A 21,225-nucleotide genomic window follows, 5' to 3' on the forward strand; every position below is an offset into this window, starting at 1 on the left:
CATGGGGGTCTGCAAGGGCCTGGGATTGTATTTTTTCTCTCTTATTCTTCAGCTGTTTGGAGCTTGTTCTTTAGTATATCCTTATATCTTTTTGTCTGGCTGAAATATCTTATAATAAAAGATCACAAAAGGAGGAAACCTACTAAGTGAGTTTCTGTAGTATCTGTGAAGAGACAATAGCTTACACATTACAAATAGAATACATTTTAAGGTTTGCATTATTTGTTAAGAGTATGCTTAAAGGAATTTGAGCTTATGTAAATTTGTGTTTTAAAGTAAAGCTGCTGTTAAAGGTCAGGATAATGTCACCCTTTGGGGAAGCAGTGACTAGCAATGAGTATGAGGGGGCTCCTGGGGTGCTGGTTCTGTTCTGTGTCTGGTGCTGGGGGCGTGGTGTGTTTAGTTTGGGGAAATCACTGTGCTGGACATGGAGACTAAGTGCACTCTTCTCTATGTGAATTGTACATTAACAGAGAGTTTAAAAATACATGCCAACATACCTTTAAACATGGGAAAAAAATAAAGCATGCTCATTTAAAAAAAGTTGGAGCGTACAAAACAGAAGAGCATAAAGGAGTGGAGATGGAAAATTTGGAAGGTGGAAAAGTGTAGAAGTTTAAAAAAGCATATTCATTATTGCTGACAAACAGAATTCAATTGTGTGATGAAACCACAATCCGTTCTCCTCTTAGTGGATATTTTGGTTGTTTACAACATTCTGCTATTACAAACAAAGCTGTAATAAATATTCTTAGACATTCTCCTTGGGCACATGTACAAGAGTTCCTAGAATCTTACTAAGATTGTTGTTACAGACTGAAAAAGGACTCATCGGGTCCTTCTGGTGTTGATTTTGGCTCAAAATAGCTACAGTTAATAACAAACCTATTTCACAGCAGGAAGACAATATTGTCACCTAAAACTGAAACCGACATAAGCAACATCTGCTATCATGGATAAATACCACCAAACTCATCAGCAGCACCATTGTTTTTTCATCTACTTCTAGAAAAACCATAAACTCATTTCATATCCTGAACTAAAAACCTCTACATTTGTCCCCAAACCAGTACACTATCGGCACGGCTTATCGACAGAACTGAAATCAATGCTCACCTCTTTCAGTGCCCAGGTCGGATGCGTTGCAAGGATTTCGTAATCACCAGGAAGAACTTTAAAAAATGCAAACCTAAGAAATACAAAGTACCACTTCACTTTCTCCCAACATCCCAGGTATTTCTAATTTTAGGACTACTATTGGAAGCACAAGAAAATAATGTCTAAAAGATCACAAACTTGCCATTAGCCAGTTAAATGAGCATAAATGAAATTCAACATTTGCTGTACAAATCCTCATCAGGCAGCATGTACTGAGTATTGTGTGTGCCAAGGACAGGTGTTCCACGTGCCAATAGGAAGGAAGGTCGATGCTTCCCTGAGCCCCAGGGACTTCTGGCCTAAAAACTAGTCACTGTGGTTTAGCAGGGATCAGTCAAGTGTGTGTTGAGAGTGAGAGGCGAGGATAGGCGAGGAGACGTGGGAAGGGAGGAGGGGTGGGTAGGGAACAGAGGACGGACCCCATAGGTTGAGACAGACGCTCACACAAGATGACACTTAAGGGTCAGGGGAGAGCAAATGATAGTGAGCTTTGACTCCTACCCCAGAAAGTTTAGATCCGTTATCAGAAACAAATCAAGCCATTCTCTGCTCTTGCACAAAGCAATTATGATGAAACCAGAAGCCAATGAAGATTACTCTAGTAGTGATGGGCAAAACCGAGACCAGAGTGGGCTGAGCTGAGGTTGGAAATGCTACCCCCAGGATTCTGACACATTCAGATTTGCAGGGCTAATTCCAGTGACATGAACTACAGAAATTTCATTCAGCTTCTTCTTCTGTGGCATTTTACTACATCAAATATTGCCTAATCTAACTGGATTGGGCTTGAAAATCACTTTGCTACAACAAAGTTGACAGGGCCACTGAATTTTGGTCTCGGTAAGATTTACCCTCTACTTTATGTTCAGAGCATCCGAGTTCTACAAGTTGCTGTCGGTTTAGTTAGTGCACATGAAAGAGTTTCAGAATGTTCAAGTCACTTTTCCCAGCAAGGTCAACAGCCCATGACTGAGAAAGTAGAGAAAATGAAAGTTTCATGTTCCTTCTACAGACCAGGGTGGGGGATGGAGAGGCATCAATCAGTATTTTCCAAAACTGAAAAATAATTTCAACAATGATTATTTAAAAATTAGATGACGTACTGACGGACTTCTGTTCTGCAGTTTAGTCAGATTTGTGTACTGAAGTCAGCAGTGATTTGTATGCTTTCAAAATTATGAGCTGGAACTATTCTGATATTAATCTTGGCACATCTATTAACGTTTACAACTTAACGATATAAATCCGTTAAATAAATGCTTTAAATCTGACTCAACAAGGCTAATTAAATAGTCATCAGTCTCAACTACAAAATGATTGTGATGTAATAGTGATAAAATGATGTTTAAAAATCATAATTGAGCTAATCTGTATTGAGCTAAGTTATTAAGCACATAGTCTATGCCACACAGTTTGAAACAGCAGTATTATAATTTAATCTTCTCAATAACCTTAGGAGGTAGGTTCCATGATTATCATCATTTATAAATGAGGAAACTAAGGCACAGAGGCATTAAGTAATTTGCCCCGGGGCACACAGCTAGTAAATGGGGGAACTAGGATTCTGGCCCAAGAGCCAGTCCCGACTCCGTGAAGGCCTGCCCCTTGCCAGGCCCCGCAGCAGGTGCGTTATTTATCTCACACTTAATCATCCTATCAGAGGTAATGGGTCAAATGACTTCCAACTTACGGATGAGGCATGTGAGGCCCTGAGGGGCATGAACCCGTCCTAAGTTAAGAGGCTGAATCAGGATTTGAACCCAGGTCTCCCTAACTCCACAGCTCCCCGCTGTCCCCTATCACAGCCCCCCTCCAGCTGCCGGGCAGGACAGCACACGCATGACTCACTTTCCACCAGGCTGTGTGACCGTGGACTGGATCTTGGCTTCGGTGCCCGTGTTTCTCAGAGACACCTGAACTCCTGCGGGCCCCAGGGGTTGCCCTTTGCTGAGAACCTGCCGGGGAGAAGGAGGAGGAGGTTGGGAGCTGCCCAGCAGCAGCGTGCTCCTCCCAGCAGCACTGTCCACCCCGCTCCCCACTCGGGGCCCACAACCTTCTCTGGGTCGGGAGTCCTTGGAAAAGATGGCAGAGGTCATGGGTGCCCTTCCCAGGGAGGCTTGGGGTCTGGGACAGGCAACAGTAAAGTGACACTCTGAGATACCACCAGGTAAGGATGCACGATTATTTTACAAACTATTGAGAAATAAATACCCACGCCCCTCACCTCTAACAAGAAGCCCACACATAGAGCCGGGGCCAAACGCCCTCACTCTCAGGGTGGAGGGAAAGAACAAACCCGCCACGAACAAAGGGAAGGCAAGGAGACAGGCCCATCTCAACCCTGGCACTGGATGCAGGGAGGAACAACTCCCCCTGAGCGCCTGAGCCTCTAAAAGTCCATCCTGGCATCTATACCCGGACAGGGGAGTGACCAGCAACCTAGGCCCGACCCCAAAATATACCCGCTACATTTTACACGCAATTTCATGGAGTCTCCAGACCCTCCTGAAGCTTATGTGGGTCCCTTGTGGGCTCAAAGCCCCCAGTTTGAAATGTCTTATTTTTTAAAGGTAAGAGAAGACTCGGTCTGTACCACAGAGCAGACATGACAAATGCCAAACCTTTCCATTCACAGAGAAGCCCGTGAACACAAAGTTGATGTCCCCGCCCTTTGTGCAGATGTCGCTGACGCCATCCACGTAGAGCTCCACGGTGGTCGGCTCTGAGCAACGAGACGGGAGGGGAGGGAACGGGGCAGAGGACACGAGAGGGAGCTGAGTTCTGGGATAAGATGAAACCGTCTGGGTAAAACACATTTTACTGGTTAACTTTCATTTTATTCATTTCTGAGCCACTCACATGGTCCAAGATCCAAAGGCACAGGAATTATGCAAGGAAAAGTCTCCCTCCCACTCTCATGCCCTGGACACCCGCTCCCCCACTCCAGAGGGAACCGGGTTTAGAGTATAATATACTCTAACAACAGTCTTGCAACCGAGGTGTGTCTCAGAGTCCCAGGGGAAACGCAGTGAGCGCCAAAGAGCTGTATTTACTGAGCGCTCACTACAGACCAGGCACTGAGCTAAGTGCATTTAATCCTCATGACTACCTGAGACGTGTAGGTAGCAATGTCTGCAGCTGACTGAGGGGTAAGCTGAGGCACAGAACAGTAAATCACAGAGCTTGTGAGTGACAGAGCCCAAGTTCAACCCCAAAAAGTCTGGCTCCAGATCTGTCTCCTGACCAAGGACATGAGTTCAGCCACGTCCGTCACACCAGCACCATAAACTCCAATGCCCACAGGAGCCGGGGGGTTAGAAGGAAGCAGGCAGGCCAAGTGAGGAGCACGGCAAATGGAAAAAGGGGCAGCCGCGACCCCGCTTCCGCCAACTGCTACCGCGTGGCCCAGTGCTGCCAGAGCTTCCAACCTCTCGAGAAAAACTGGAAATCTGGATTGTAAGTTGGAATCTGGAGTTTTCAATATTAGCAACTAATTCAATTTAAAAATTTTAAGAGTTCATTACAATAAGGGTTAGAGCTGAGTTTTTTAAAAATTAGGAAGAATGTAGAGTGACAAGTAGAGAAAAAATGAAAGAAAATGAAGAGAATTTCACACACTCACACACACACACACACACACACACACACAGGGAAAGATGCCACTGAAAAATGGACAGAACCTTGAACGGGCTCCTCACAAAACAGAACATCCAAATGGCCAGTAAACATATGAAAACGTGTTCGGTCTCATGGACCATCAGGAAATGCAAATCAAAACCACAATGAGATGCCAGCACATCACCACCAGGACGGCTAGGATGGAAGAGACTGACAGAGCCAGGGCTGGTGAGGATGTGGAGGACCCAACCCTTACACACGGCTGGTAGAGCGAAAATCTGCGCCATCTGCTTCAGCTGTCTGGCAATATCCACTAGAGCTGGACACGTGAAAATTCTATCGCCCAGCAATTTCACCCCTGGTATGTACTCAACAGAAACGCAAATGCCTAGGTACCAAAAGGTATGAACAAGGATGTTCACAGGAGCACTGTTCTTAGTGGCCAAAATCGGGAAGCGACCCAATACCCACCAACAGTAGGAGGGGTAAATAGCTTTATATTCATACAGCAATCGAACGAACTAACCAGAGCTGCACAGATAAGGATGAATCCCGTGAACAATGTGGAGAGAAAGAAACCAGGCACAAAATGTACCCTGTATGATTCCATTTATATGAAGGTCAAGACAGATATAATAATCTATAATTTGAGGTTGGGCGGTGGTCACCTGTGGGGAGGGGTGGGGCAGTTAGTAAGTGCCTGGGATGGGGCACTTCCGGGCCCTGGTCAAGGTTCTATCTTGTTATCCAGGCAGTGGTTACATGAGGGTGTTCACTTTGTGAAAAGTCACCACCCAATAACCTTATTGTGAGTACAATTTTCTGCAAGTACACTATAATTTACTCTTAAAAAGCTTATCAAAAGAATTGACAAGAAGAGAAGAGGATTCAAACAGAACACTCTCGCCGGCCACTGGTCTGTGACCTCTCTGGCTATGAGCTGGGTTTGATTCCCCTGCATTTTGGGGGCTGCACCAGCCAGGTGCCCTGGCCTGTGAACAGGGAAACAACTAGTCTCCCAGAGCAAACTAGCTGTAGCTGCCTCTGTGACGACAGGGGCTCAGTTCTTCCTCCTCTAATTCACAGGCCGGCCTGGTAGGAACTGGGTCACACACAGCCCTCTACTGAACTGTGACGGCTCTGCTCTCCAAAAACGTCAGCTGTGCCAAAGCGAACCCTTTCTTCTTCTTTTTTTTTTTTTTTTAAATTGATGTACAGTTGATTTACACTGTCGTGTTAGTTTCTGGTGTATAGCATAGTGATTCAGTTACATATATATATATATATTTATACACTCTTTTTCAAATTCTTTAACATTATAGGTTATTATAAGACATTGAATATAGTTCCCTGTGCTACACAGTGGGACCCTGTTGTTTATCTATTTTATATACAGTAGTTTGTATCTGCAAATCACAAACTCCTGATTTATCCATCCCCCAAGACCCTTTCTTCTGATCTCAACCCCACTCCCACCTCTCCAACTTTGCTAAAAAGCAGTCACCTCTGGAAAGTTTGGAGCTTTTGTTTGCACGTGTGGAAGGACTTCTTCTAAGTGTTTACTAATTGATTGCCAGTTATGTGCCAGCCATTCTGAACACAGAAGTACACTGGCCCATGACTCCCCCACGGAGCCTGTGGGTCTGGCACCACCACTCTCCCGAGCCCCCAATGAGGAGATGGATGCCCACCCAGTGTAAGTAACTTGTCCAAGGTTATCAGAGGGCTGGTCAGGCCTAAGGCTGCCAGATCTTTTGATCTCTTAAGACAAGTAGATCTGGATGTTTATGTCAAATCTCACAATGTTTAATGTTGCTACTAATTCACTAAAAACAAGTTTTAAAAACAAAACAAGAAACCCTGAGGGGGCTAAGACAGAAGTCATCCTGGGACAGGAACAAAGTCCCCACTCCTGACCTCCATATTTATTAAGCTCTACTAGCATTTAGTGAATGAAACTGCAAAAGCAGACTTTTCTGAGAGGTTCAAGAAATGATGCCTATTTTAAAAAAGATGACAGAAAATCTTTAAGGTAAGTCTAAGGTAAATCCAACCTAGTCTAAAGTAATAAGGAGGCGGTGAAAAAAAATACCCTCTTCCACACTAGAAATGAACCCTTACTATTTTAACAATCTATGCACTCGTTAATTTAAATTAATATTCAGCATACAACCTACTCCTTTACAGAGTATACCTTACTTGTTACTTGTTAACTTACCAAAACTCCACCCTAGGGGAGGCTCAATCTTCAGAATGAAATCTCCCTACAAGGGGAAAAATAAAATCAATGTCAAGAACTGAGAAGTGATAACTCTTCAACTAGTTTAATTTAGTTCAGCGCTATCATGTAATATAGAATGTCCACACCTGAAATGGAATTCCAGGCGTCAACTTTGTACTTGTTAAGTGGTAGTGGGCTCTTGATTCCCCTCAGGCGCAGCAAGCTCAACTCCAGAAGCTCCCTTTTAAGCCACCAAAGAGTTCTGAAGACACTATATTCAGCCACTCCTGGTCTGGTGCGAAAACGTACTATTAACCCAGTCGCCGGTTAGCACTTCATATGCCTGAGGTTGCCAGGATCAGAACGCATCTTCAGGAACTAAAGCCATTTCTTAAAAAACTCGATTTTACTCATACACCCTTGAGTAAAGGGCTCCTTGAGAATGTTTCAATAATTAAAAAACAAAAAAGATAAATTGGATTTCAAGACCCAACTAGTCTACCTCTAGAAAGCAATCTTATGTATTGTGCATAAAGATGTTAAGTTCAAGAATATTTATTGCTATGTTGTTAGTAATAACAATTTTAAACATTGGGAAAAGCTTCTATGTCTATAGAGAAGCAGTAAAATAAGTTTGGTGTGACTCTGACACGCTGTGTAGCCATTAAAAGGACAGTAGTAGGTCCACACACCTACTACTGATGTCTAAATGTACCAAGATATCACCATGGGGGGAGGGGCAGAATCACACTGCAGAACGGTGTTTGATTCCACTTGTATTTTTTTTTAACAAAAGCAAAACTATGTAGCATATTAACTATTTTTACAACTTTCTATGAAGCTACATTTCCAAATAAAAAGTTGAAATGTGGGGAGGATGAGGTGTGGGAGTACAGGTATGCATGGATACCCATCTGTGTGCATACATGTTTGTGTGTGTCTACATACATGTGTGCATGTGTATTCCTGGATACCTGCGTAACTCTAAGAACAGAGAAAGCAGTCTGCTAAGATACACACCAAAATTTTTATCAGAGGTTATCACTACGGAGGGGGATTTGGAGGATAAAAGACAAAATTTGCTCCAGATATTTCTAAAAACCTTGATTTTTTTTCCCACAAAGCTCATAAATTCACATATTGTTTGTATAATTCTTTTTAACTATATTTTAAGGTGCTTGTAGGAGAGGGTTCTGTTAAATCAGGGTTTCTCAGCCTTGGCACTGCAGACACTTGGCCTGTTCCGTACAGCATCCCATCATATTTGGCTCCACTCCTGGTCTCTGCTCACGAGGTAACTGGAGCATTCTCCCTCCCTCTCAGTTGTAACAACCAAAAATGTCTCTAGACGTTGCCACATGTCCCTGGAGACACTGAGAATCACTATACTCAGTCCAACCAGTTCAGAAGCTGTCTCCCTTGGAATCTGGCCTTCAGAACTGTCATATTCCACTTATAATTTACATAGCAGATGAGTATTTTCTCACATGGGAAAGCCGTTCTCCCGGCCAGCGCAGCTCCGTGGGTCACGGTAACAACTTCCCATCGTAAAAGACTAAAGTGCTCTCTCCTCTTACCTTATCATATAAGGGGATCATAAAGTAACCATTGTTAGGGGCACAGTCTGTCTGGTACTTCAAAGTCCCGTGTTTGGTGTACAACTTTATCTAGAAAGGAAGGAAAGAGAAGTCATAGTTATCACCTCTGAGAACTGGCTACACAGAATGCACCTGAACACATCCAGTCACAAGGCACTTGCTCAGGACCCGACGTGTGCAGCTGTTAACACTGGGCATTTTGGACAGAGGGAAATGACACAAAGTAACCCCAAAATAATGTGATTCGATATTTTTCAAGTTAGAAACTACTGCCAGAAGTTGCATTTTTCAGTGCTTTTCAGCTTATTTTAGTGGCTGTCTCGATGCTGTTTCTGGGTCTAAAAGAAATTTTCGAATTTGGCTGTCAGTTAGGTGCCTGTTAAAATGCAATCCCTGAGCCTCACTTCTATGTCTAAACTGGAAGGTGTCAGGCGAGGGCCAGGGACCTGCATTACTAACCTCGAAGAGTCCCAGTACTTGGAGTAACACGCATCCAGAATCTCTTAATGTTAATCATCAGTAACTATGATACAGAAATAACAGAACTGGGTCATACTGGCTAAGATGTATAAAACAGCAAACTCACAATGTGCACATTTAGGAAAGGAACAGAGGGAAATTACGTACAGACCACAGGCTTTTCATGTGCAGTGATCACGGTTTATGGCGCCTAGGACAGTGTCTTATTTAGTGTAGGTACTCAATAAATACCCAAGCTTGTTCACAGGCTGCAAAGAAATTCAGAGGCATGCACTTAAAGCAGGGGCTGAAACGCCCCTGTCCAGAGGGGCAAGGGAAGTACTATCAGCGGGCATTCTTCTAAAGAGAGACAGATTGCTACTTAACCCACAGCCCAAAGATCAGCTGGTTTTCCAGAGAAATCAGGAATGCAGTTTTTAATGTGAAATCTCCTGACTATTAAAGTAGCAGCAACCAATATGGTTTTTCTTTTGTAGGGCTTTTTGTCACTGAACTGCTTTATCCCCACCAGGCACGTGCAGGGGCTCACTCAGTAGTTACTGACTGGATAAATATGACGGAAAAACACCTAGAAGGGAACAAAGCTGGAGAAGAGTGAAGGTAGTTTTACTGGAACATAGGAAAACAATCCAGAAATGACTGGGCGGTTGAGGGACAGTGGGTAGAGCCCATACTTAGCATGTATGAGGTCCTAGGTTCAATCCCCAGTACCTCCATTAATAAATAAATAAATAAATAAATAAACAAACAAACAAACAAACAAACAAACCTTATTACTTTCCCCAAAAAATTTTTTTTAAAAAAGAATTACTGTGAAATAATTTACTTACATGTCTTTCATAAAGCATAGATCAGGATGCAAGATGGCAACATACACCACATATATGAAACATTTGATTTCATAATCAGAAATTAAGAAACAATGAGTGTTTCAGATCATCTGGACAGGCAGTCTTAGGGCTCAAGGAACACTTTTTTTTTTTAGTTGAAGTATAGTCAATTTACAATGTTGTGTTAGTTTCTGGTGTACAGCATAGTGATTCAGTTATACATATGTTCTTTTTCCCATTCATTACCATTATAAGCTATTATAAGATACCGAATATAGTTCTCTGCTACGCTGTAGAACTTTGTTGTTTATCAATTTCATATACAGTATTTCGTATCTGCAAATCCTGAACTCCCAATTTATCCCTCGCCACCCCCTTTTCCCCCAATAACCCTGTTTGTTTCCTATGTCTGTGTGTCTGTTTCTGTTTTGTAAATAAGTTCACTTGTGTCTTTTTTTTCTAATAGATTCCACATATAAGTGACATCATATATTTCTCTTTCTCTTTCAGGCTTACTTTACTTAGTATGCTAATCTCTAGGCCCATTCATATTGCAGCAAATGGCATTATTTTAGTCTTTTTTGTGGCTGAGCAGTATTCCATTTTATATTTATACCACAACTTCTTTACCCAATCATCTGTCGGTGGAAATGTAGTTCGCTTCCACATTTTAGCTATTGTAAATAGTGCTGCTAGTAACACTGGGGTGCATTTATCTTTTTGAATTAGAGTATTCATCTTTTTTGGATCTATGCCCAGGTCTGGGAATGCAGGATCATACAGTAAGTCTATTTTTAGTTTTTTAAGGAATCTCCATACTGTTTTCCATAGTGGCTGCACTAAATACATTCCCACCAACAGTGTGGGAGGGAAGGAACACATTTCATACTAGATCACAAAACCTGCTCTCTGCTGTTAAGGTCATTATCAGTGTTCAGGGTGGGAGACCTGCCTTCACTTTCCTCCTGAAGCCCCAGGAAACAAGCTGCAAAAAGGCTTTCAAGGCAGCTGCTGAAATGCCCTGTGCCCACAACCCAGGAGGTGGTATGGGCACCCAGAGATCCTAGGAGCCCTGCCACTGCCAATGTGTAGATTCACTAAATACCTGACTTCTTAAGACCAAAAATGGTGGAGAAGATAGGTCTTGAAGGTGATAACTGATGAACTGCTTTAGAAAATACATGGTGCTGGGTTCTGCTGCTTCCCTCCCAACACCATTCTACAGGAACAAAAACTGTGGGACTTGGAGCGAGGCCAAAGAGCTAGTGGGATGTGGAATCTACTTCCTACCCCTCCCCCAATCCTCAGTGACCTGCTCTGTAGAACACACCAGTTCAACCCTTCATCGCAGCCCTCCAGTTACCAGCACTGGAGCAGCTCAATGTGCTTTCAGACCAACAGCCCCTGGGGTCTCAGTCCTCAGTCCCTTCTCTTTGGCATCTCCCAGCCTCTTCCTTTTTCCTCTCTCAAATCCCCTTCTCCTGCCTCACCTTCAATACCCTCCTCAAATAGAGGCCAGCCCTCCCTCAGATCCCTTCCCATCTGTCCTGCAAGTGACCATCTACCCCTAGCTCCACCTACCCCTTCCTCCTCACAAAAGCTTTCTGGGTCATCATTCCACTGGGCTAATAATAATCTAACTGAACAGGGCTCTGCAACTTAATAAGACTTCTGCACAAATCTCTAGTGTAATTCCAATAACTACCCAGTAAGGCAATCAGGGGAGCTGACAACTCTCCATTTTCAGAAGAAAAGCAGTCCTATGGGGGAAATCAGGGAGGTTAAAAATACAGTTTCTCAGCCCAGAGATGCCAACAGAGAGAAACCGGGTCAAGATCTCTGGGATGGGAATCTATGCCCTTTAAAAGCTTCCCAGGGGGTTGGAGAAGCAGTGGATTAGAACTTCAGTATTGGGGGGTATTCTGTGTTGTGAGGGTAAAACTTGCGGTCTTTTGGTTCTGAAATCAGTTTCAGGTGGTCTGGGTCCTGCTGAGACTGGGTTTTAAGAGATCTGAGGCCTGGATCCCGCGGATCTAGAGTTTGGGTTTTGAAGAACCCGAGGTCTTGACTTGGGGGATCCTTAGTTTTGCGTGACCTGATAAAAGTTATGAACCACCATCATCGTCACCAAAAATGTCCCTTACACCCCAGATCACGTATTTTCAGGCTCCCGCCCCCGTTCCCCCTCTGTAGCTGACCCCAAGATAAGAACCTTCACTCCAGCACGACTGGGCAGGAGATAGTGGGGAGCCCGCGGAAAACGGCGCCTTTAAAGAGGAAAGGACTCTTGGAATGGGGGACTGGTGGCAACAGCCTGGTGTCAGAGGCGAGGCCACCGCGGCTCAGAGAGGTTGAGCGATTGGCCCGGGGTGACACAGCGAGCTCCGGGCCGCGGGGCGGGCGCTCACCTCGATGAGCGAGTAGTTGATCTCCACGTCCGACTTGACGAAGCCTCCGCAGCCCACCACGATGTCCTCGGAGCCGCGCGCCGGGCCCACGCCGCTCAGCAGCAGCACCACGGTGGCGGCCACCACCACCGGCCCCGGCGGCCCCACGGCCCAGCACTCCCGCATGGCCCGGCCTCTGCCGCCCGACCCTCAGCAGGCCTCCCGGGCCCGCCCCTTACACCCCGCGCTGTCCAAGGCTTCCTCCTCTGCGGGCGGCTGACAGCCCAGGCCCCGCCCCTCCCGCCGCCACCGCGCATGCGCGCTCCGGCCCCACGCCCACGCCCCCAAACACGATATCTACAGCGCATGCTCAGCAACAAAAACGGGACCATTTGCGCCCTCTGGGGGCTTGGAGGACCCCGCGCGCGGTCTGGCTGGTACAGTTGCAAGGTGCGTGTGTAGGTGAATCCGGCTTTGGAATTCAGTAGCACTGAAACTGACGAGTGACTGTTGACCGAAGTGTCCAGAAACTTTCCCGAAATCTTTTTGACCTAAATTTCGCAAGTGATGTATAATCTCAAACCCCTTTTAGAGATTTGTGTAAATCAGTGCATTTTTCCATGATAAATAATCAGGGTTTTTTTAAGCAAGAGGTAAGTCATTTAAGTCCAGCATAATCTTTTCCAAAGGTATTTAAATTTTATTTAATCCCAGCTATAATAATATTTGCATAGAAACAAATTTTGAGGGTTTTCCCCATAAGCAAGAGATGCACACAGTTTGACTTACTTTGAATTAGCTCTGTGAGATGATGTATGATTTGTCTGAAAATACGTTAAAATATCAGCATGTTATATTTTGTCCCAAGATTGAATAATGTAGATGACTACAAGTCACCACATCAAAACAGACAAAACTGTTTTTCTAACCTGATATTTGAAATTCTTACACTTCATTCCTAAAAAAAGAAAAATCAAGTGCTTTATTTTGATAGTCGTTATACTTTGTTTCTAAATGGTGAGGTAAGAGAAGATTTCCCAGCTGGAATCATTGTGGCTAAGACTTAAGCAATACACAATGTGCAACTATGAACCACAATGACTTATATACTACACAATGGTCAAAACCTTTATGCTGGCTACAATGAAATGATACAATGAATGATACTTTCCAGGATCTCAGTAAGGAGTACATCTGATTTCAGTTTCTCACTCTGCCTTCTCACTCCAAATACAGTGATACTCTCAACTGTTCAGTTATAAAGAGAAACTATTTAATTGTTTTATTTTGTGAGGTTCATTATTTATAACTGAATTAAAAAGATTCTCTTTGCTCTCCCTAACATAAATCCCTGGTTTGTCTTAGCAAATCACCAGCAGGTTGAAAGCCATCAATTAGGAAATCCTGGCCCATGGAATCATCTTATCTTACAGAATGGGAAACTGAGGCCCAGAAAGGGAAAGGGACTTGCCTAGGGTGCTGCACACAGCTAAAATGTAGGCTTTGGGATGCCTGAGTTCTGTTTTTGGCTTACCTGGCTGATTTCCTTTGTGTTCTTCCTTCCTTCCTGATTATTCCCTGTCCAACTTTCACCATACCCCTCAATTTATCTTCAAATATACAAAGAAACAAAGCACTAGGACTGCAGCAGTGCCGATGGGGGGGGGGTGCAGGGAGAGGGGATCAAGCCTCCCTTTAATTCCCATCAGCCTCCACTAAAACCACCTGAAATAAACATGCAATCAGAATGTAAACAGCAGACCCACCACTCAGCTTTAAGACAAATCCTTGTGTTTTTGTGTCCCTGGTCTTCCAGAAGGCCCAAGCAGAAAGGACAGCTGAAGGCTGACAAGGGTTGGGGAAACTCAGAAAGAAAGGGGTAAATAAGCCAGGGAACCCATGCTGTGGAGGCCCTGCAGTAAAAGCTGAGAACAAGACTCAAAGAAGTTAACAGGACAGCGTGGTGAGTGCAGAGGGTTTGAATTCCTTACTCAAACTGAGCACCTGCGCTTGTCTGTCTGAAAAAGCTGAGACTTTCATTCCTGTCTTGAAAGGAATACATGCTTGTTGCAGAAGGAAAGAAAATGGAAAAGGGAAGGAAAGGGAAAAGAAAAGAAAATTAGGATTCCCATGATCAATTTAGTGCATTTCCATCTTTGTATCTATGCATATATGTTACACAGAGGGGGAGGGTATAGCTCAGTGGTAGAGCACATGCTTAGCATGCACGAGGTCCTGGGTTCAATCCCCAGTACCTTCATTAAAAAAAATTTTATATATATATATATATATATATATTATATGTATATAACTATATATTTTATATATATATATTATATATATATTATATGTATATAACTATATATTTTATATATATATATATATATATATATAAAACTTAGAGTCATTTCCAAAAAGAACTCGTGGCTTGGGACACACCTTGCTTTAAGACTCAGAATAAGAAGGTAAATGACCTGACTTCCTTCCCCACTTTTCCCAGCTTCAGCACATAATTTTCTCTGCAAAAATATCATCGAGTATTTTGTATTATAATCTCTTTTTTTATTTAGCATTAATCAACCATCTTTCTGTAATAATATATTTCTGCAATAGCACTTTGAACCACTGCTTAGTAACCTAGGGATGAAATAATAATACTAAAGCTAATAACAGCTAAAGCTGAGCATTTATTTTGTGCCGGGCACTGTGTTAAACGCTTTATTAGTAATCTTAAAATTTTCCCACCGCCCTAAAGGCAGACAATGTTCATCCCACAGGTAAGGAGAATGCTGCTCCCACCTTAACCCAGAAGTCCTCCCATCCCCCATGCCAATTGTTGGACACTTAGCATGTGCACACCTGTTGATTTCACTTATCAGGATAAATTCCTGGAATTGCTGGTCCATAGTGTTCAGGAAGTTTGAGATGACACTGATTGCAGGGGGCAGGAGGGTTACACGGGGATGGCACTGCACTTTCAGGGGCTCCGGGATCCCCTCCCCAGCTGCCCGCTGGAGCCTCCCTGAGCGCCCCGTCCACCTCGCCTCGTTTCACCCCGGAGCGCCCCACCCCCGCCGCGCGGCCGGACCTTGCCCGGGCCTCGCAATCCCGGAGCTCGAATCCCCTCCCCTTCCCCCAGGCCCGAGCGTGGCCAGGGAAGCTGTCCAGGGACCGACCGACAGCCTGACGGACGGACAGACAGAAGGACAGACGGCGCCCAATGGCTGCGCCAGGCGAGCCCTGCGCGGGCCCCGGGGTGAGTGTCCCCATGCTGCCTCATCCTCCTTTTCCTGGCTCGAGAGATCCCTGGGGGAGATTTCTTGGGCTGCGGTACAGGGGAAGGGAGGGACTCCCAAGTTCCCGGTCCCTGAGAAGGCAGGAGACCTGCCAGACTAACGGCAGGAGAGGGCTACCCGCTTAACCAAGAGGCTCCCCAGAGAGCCCAGCCCTGCTAAAGGGATCTCCAGACCTCCCAGCTACAGGACCCTCCCACCTCTCTAGTTCCTGTCTCTGTCTCTTCAAAGGACTCTAGTGGAAGGGTGACAGTAATCCAGTAGAGAGAGAATCAAAGCAGCCATATCCCCTAAATGTCACTTTCAAAGTTTTTCTCAGACTAAAGACCAGTGGAAAGTTTGAGATAAGAATCACAAATCGAGACCCCCAGTAGGACAAGTTTTGGAGTCAAACAGGCCAGCATGGAGTCAGCTCTGCCACCTCCTGTTCGTGTGGCCCTGAAGGAGGCTGTTCCCCTCCCCATGCCTCAGTTTACTGGTCTATGAAATGGGGACAGTAATACCTCCCTCTTGGGGTTGTTATAGGTTTGTGCCCAGCCCTCGTTATGGAGCTGGGGTCTCCTAGATTCTAGGGCCCAACCCCCTTAGTCAAATCCCAGCACCACCACTGTCCAGCTGGGTGACGTCAGCCAAGTTACTCAACCTCTCTGGGCCTCAGCTTCCTCATCTGCAAAATCAGTAGGACAATTGCATCTACCTCAGAGGACTGATGCTAGGATTAAAGGAGATGAGGATTATGAGGTACTCCAGAGAGTGCTTAGCACAGTTTCATGTAAATGATAGGAGTCCAAAAAGTTTCCTGGCCCTCTAAGGAAGTGAGTTTGGGACCCCTGGGTTGTCCCGTGATAAGGGTCACCCTGGTGTTCCCTCAGGTCTGGAACCAGACGGAGCCGGAGCCCACCGCCACCCACCTGCTAAGCCTGTGCTTCCTGAAGACGGCAGGGGTCTGGATGCCCCCCATGTACCTCTGGGTCCTTGGCCCCATCCATCTCCTCTACATCCACCGCCACGACAAGGGCTACCTCCAGATGTCCCCCCTCTTCAAGGCCAAAATGGTAGCCGCTGCCCCTGGGAGCCTGCAACCAGACAATGGGTGGGAGGTGGGGGGAGCCCGCTGGAACCTGGCAGAGACCTCAAAGTGGACACTCTTATCTAGGAGCACACAGGATGGGGACAAAAAGGGAACCTGTTAATAAAACAGGGCAAAACCCCAGAGGCTATAGAGGTGGATTCAGTGAAATAGATTTCCCCAAACAGATGTGGTAATAATGGAACACACACGGGGACATTCACGTGCCCAGTTTATGGCCACCACAGCCGGTATTCCCCAGAGTGTGCAGTGTATACCCCTGGGATACACAAGGTGATTTTAGGGCCACGCTAGGATGAACCTTTTAAATGTTTAACAGTTATGCATTGATTTTTGTGTTTCCCAATGGCAGTACTAAAGGACAGTTCTTAAAATTGTTCTGTATTTATTTTACAGTGTTAGAAAAACACTGGCATTCCAAGTGTCAGCTTTTCTGTTCATCCACCCCTTCTCCAAACTTCTACAAGAACACCCTCCAAGGTTCATTCATTCCCATGCCACCTTGTTAATTTTTGACCTATTGCCCATCACCTATCCAGGGTCAGTCAGCACACTCTTCCTTAAAGTGCCAGACAATACGTGTCTGAGGCTTTGAGGATCACGAGGTCTCCACCCCAACAGTTCGATTCTGCCCTTGCACCAGGAAAGCAGCCACAGACAAGGGGAAACATAGGCACGACTGTGTTTCAATAAAACTTTATTTACAGTCAGTGAAATTTGCATTTCCTGTAATTTTCATGGGTTATGACATAATAGACTTTTTAAAGTTTTGTTCAACAACTGAAAAAATATCAAAACCATTTTGAGCTCAGCAGTGATACAAAAATAGTCTGCAAGGCAAACTCAGCCTGCAGGTGGTGGTTTGACCCCTGCCTGAGACTAACTGAAGTATGTTCAGTAGTTTCTCCGGTGTGCCCAAGTCTGCACACTCTCTCATTTTCTTGATTTCTTTTGTTCAAAAGAGAGACATCTTAGAAGGCATCTTAGAGAAGGTCTAGAGACATACTGGTCCCAACAGAGGATTCCTCCTTGATTTAATAGTAGGGGTTGAAAGAGACGTTAAAAGTGCTTGACTTTTTTACCTGGAGAGTAAATTCCATTTCACGCTGTTCCTTCATTCCTAAAGCATCCTCCCATGCACGATTGGAGCACTGCCTGCGTTTTGGAAAACCACTGAGCTGGCTCCAGCCCTCATGGTACACTCTGTATATGACAGTTACAGGTCAGGACTGATCTGCAGCATCCCTTTCTGCTTTTTTTTATACATCTTTCACATCAGCACTGTTCAGTGATGACATTGGTACGTTACAGTGCCCCATCTAGAACCTGTCTCCCCAGGTGCTTGGGTTTGCCCTCATAATCCTGTGCACCTCCAGCGTGTCTGTGACTCTTTGGAGAATCCAGCAGGGAATGCCCCAAGCTCCGGAGTTCCTCATACACCCTACCCTGTGGCTCACCACAATGGTAAATGACATCCCCAGACCTGCTGCTTTTCCAGCCCTGCTGGAGGGGGTGGGGCAGAGGGGGGCTCCCTCTCCATCCCCTCCCCTTCCCTGTCCCAGGCCCCCCACCCCCCAGCCCCAGCCGCCTCAAGGGGCCCATCCTGGCTCTCTTATCCAGATCTTCGCTGTGTTCCTGATCCATGCCGAGAGGAGGAAGGGAGTCCAGGCATCCGGGCTGCTCTTTGGGTACTGGCTGCTCTGTTTCCTCTTCCCAGCCACCAGCACCGCCCAGCAGGCCTCACAAGGGGTAAGTAGGGGCCTGGGCTACCTGGGAAACCAATATGGCAGTTCCAGGCCTTGGGTCCCATCTTTCTTCCTCCCCTTTCCACCCGTGGCTTATTCTCTGTGCAGAGAAACACACATACCACAGTCGCTTAAACTCAGGCGACACACAAACGCATTCCCTTGCGTGGCAGTACCCATCATCCCATGCCTTTTTTTATCAGCCCAAATGCCACTGTCTTACACACTCATGTCACACACTTTACTTGCACTCACTTATGTGCCCTCATTCATGCATCACACTACCACAGGCTCCAAAACATCACACACGCACACTGTCCCCTGCACGTGCCCACCCGCTGCCACCCACGACTCAGGCACAAACATCCCACATTCCCGCAGTCACACATCCTTCCCACACACAGCCTGGGCACTGACACACGGTTGGTTCAAAACCTCAGGAGTCCCCAGATGAAATTTGGAACTGGCCCTGTACGCAGAGGGCCAGGAGAGACAGAAGAAAGAGGCGGCCACTCCAGTTTGGTAGGTGGAGATTTTAATAAGCAAGGGAACTTACATATGAAGCTTGTCTTAGGCGCCGCAAGATTAGCTTAAGGGAAAGAAGTCCCAGGGAATTTAGTGGGACCTCCCGGGCATAGTTGATCCAGGTGTTCGGGTGACACCATCAGATCTCCATTCCTCTGTGTCTCTCAGCTCGGCCCTGTTAGTGTCACGCTCCAGTGGGAGGGCAAGAAGAGCCCCAATTGCTCCACATTTACGTTCCACCAGTGTAGCAAACCCGATAGAAGATCTCCCGTGGTTCCAGCTCTCATTGGCCCATCATGGGCCCTATGTCCATTTCTAGCCCAGTCACAGCAGCCAGGGGACTGGAACATGCTCATTGTCAGGCCTCCATCCCCTATCCACGCCCTGGGATGAAGTCAGTTCTGCAGAAACCACATACCTGAGCACAGGGGGAAAAATTAGGGTGCTCTGGCCGGAAGGGGCAGGAGATGGGAAAGCAATCATGGCATGGCAGCAAAAGCTTGTGATCTGGATCAGGTCATCCGTGTGGCCTTGAGCAAGATGCTATCACTTCTCTGAGCCTTTTCCCTGGTTTCCCAAAGTGTTACACAGAGCAGGTGAACCCCATTTGGGGCCAGGGTGGGGAGGGACTGATAAGCCAGAGCATGTGAAGTCTCCAGCACATGCCCAAGGCAGAGTAAATGCTCCGTGAAACCAGTTCCCTTCTGAAACTGGAGAACACTGGTCACAAGGGAGTGGGCTGGGAGATTGGGGTGGGGCTCCTTTGCAGCACAAGGAGAAAGACAATGTGTCCCTTCAACTGAGGTCCCGGTGGCTAAGGCCAGTTGTCACCTGACTAAAGGCAAACGCCCCACCTGCCATTTGTACAGACGAATATATATAAGCCAGGTGCTTGTAAATCAAGAAGTCTGGGAAGGCTGGGGGCTCTGGCTTTCAAATCTGGTGGCTCTGGCCCCCTCCTGGGACCTGCTCCCAGCATCAGAAACCCTGTTCAGCCTCAGCCTCTTCTCCCCTTGCCGACACCCTCCCCAGGCTCCACTCCCCGTGGGCCCAGAGTCAGTGGGACTTCTGCTTCCTCCCCTGCAGGACTTTCAGAGTGACCCCTTCCACCACCTGTCAACCTACCTGTGCTTGTCTCTGGTGGTGGCACAATTTGCACTGTCCTGCCTCGCCGATCGACCCCCTTTGTTCCCTAAAGGGCCTCAGCAGTCTGTAAGTCACCCCATCCCCAGTGCCTTGCTTTATTCCTGTTCCTTTTCTGGTCCTCAGTACCCCTCGAGTAATAGGAGAGAGTTAAACTAGAGCTCAGGCTTTTAATTTTTATGATCTAGCAAGAAGCTTATTCCATATATACTCTATGCCATGGGTTGACCAACTCTTTCTGTCCAAGACAGAAAATATTTTAGGCTTTGTGGGCCATATGGTCTCTGTATGGCAACTACTCAAGTCTGCTTAAGTGACAAAGGAGACATGGCTATGTTCCAATAAAACTTTATTTGCAGTAGGCTGGACAATATGTCAACAAAGGAGCATGGCTGTTTTCCAATAAAACTTTGTTTGCAGTGGGCCAGATTCAGCCTGGGGGCTGCAGTTTGCCAACCTACTTTATTCCCCAGCTCGGAGCTGAAGATCTATGGTGACCAAACGACGTCTCTGTCCTCATGCGGCTAATAGCCAACTAGGGGAACCAGACACTAATCACACAATTACACAAACGCATGTAAAAGTACAACTGGGACCAGTGATAAAGATTAAAGATTAAAGTGACTTGCCCAATAGAAGTGCTCTGCAGGAGAAGTCCATGGTCCACAAGAGTTTACATCAGGTAAAACTGAGTAAGTCTGTGAAATCAGGAAAGAATTCTCTGAGAGGAAGACAGTTGGCCTGAGATCATCTAAAAAGATGCCCAACTGCTTGAATAATCAAGTTTAAACTTTGATAGGATCTTTCTTTTCCTATGAGAGTGGCATAAAAATATTAAAAATTGATAACAAGCTGTGATGGCAAAGATGTGGTGAAATGGGCACTCTCATGCCCTATTGATGAAGAGTGTAGATCTGTGTGGTCTTCCTGGAGCTGCTGGTAAAATCTCAGGAGACCCTCTTCACCTCCTCACCACATTCACTGAGGGATACTGTTAAGAACATTGTTGTCTGAGTCATGCGTGGTCTTTGCTTTGAGAACTTCTTGGTCTCAGTACTAATAAAGTCGTATTTGAGCAACTGTTAGTTTTTGCCTTGTAGACACTTTCAATCCTGTGACAGAATACCTTTTTTACCT

General features: G+C 45.8%; 2 protein-coding genes across 4 annotated transcripts in view; one reads left to right on the forward strand and one right to left on the reverse strand.

The window, feature by feature from the left end:
• LOC102509479 (nodal modulator 1) overlaps positions 1-12,630 on the reverse strand; it is a 50,875-nt gene extending 38,245 nt beyond the window's left edge. The window contains exons 1-6 of the mRNA XM_032460970.1: positions 12,314-12,630; positions 8,575-8,664; positions 6,995-7,040; positions 3,780-3,880; positions 3,007-3,113; positions 1,117-1,189 (exon numbers count right to left, since the gene is read on the reverse strand). Of these exons, the coding sequence (XP_032316861.1) occupies positions 1,117-1,189; positions 3,007-3,113; positions 3,780-3,880; positions 6,995-7,040; positions 8,575-8,664; positions 12,314-12,478 (582 nt within the window). The 5' untranslated portion in view covers positions 12,479-12,630. The remainder of the gene's footprint in view (positions 1-1,116; positions 1,190-3,006; positions 3,114-3,779; positions 3,881-6,994; positions 7,041-8,574; positions 8,665-12,313) is intronic.
• A 2,703-nt stretch (positions 12,631-15,333) lies between these two features.
• ABCC6 (ATP binding cassette subfamily C member 6) overlaps positions 15,334-21,225 on the forward strand; it is a 68,516-nt gene continuing 62,624 nt past the window's right edge. Inside the window, exons 1-5 of one of the 3 annotated variants that reach the window (XM_032460973.1) lie at positions 15,334-15,548; positions 16,458-16,640; positions 18,014-18,139; positions 18,296-18,424; positions 20,032-20,157. In XM_032460973.1, coding sequence (XP_032316864.1) covers positions 15,513-15,548; positions 16,458-16,640; positions 18,014-18,139; positions 18,296-18,424; positions 20,032-20,157 — 600 coding nt within the window. In that variant the 5' untranslated portion in view covers positions 15,334-15,512. The remainder of the gene's footprint in view (positions 15,549-16,457; positions 16,641-18,013; positions 18,140-18,295; positions 18,425-20,031; positions 20,158-21,225) is intronic. The other 2 variants (XM_006179082.3, XM_014554538.2) reach the window with 2 other exon arrangements.

Source organism: Camelus ferus, chromosome 18 (genome assembly GCF_009834535.1).
Source record: "Camelus ferus isolate YT-003-E chromosome 18, BCGSAC_Cfer_1.0, whole genome shotgun sequence".
Taxonomy (NCBI): Eukaryota; Metazoa; Chordata; class Mammalia; order Artiodactyla; family Camelidae; genus Camelus; species Camelus ferus.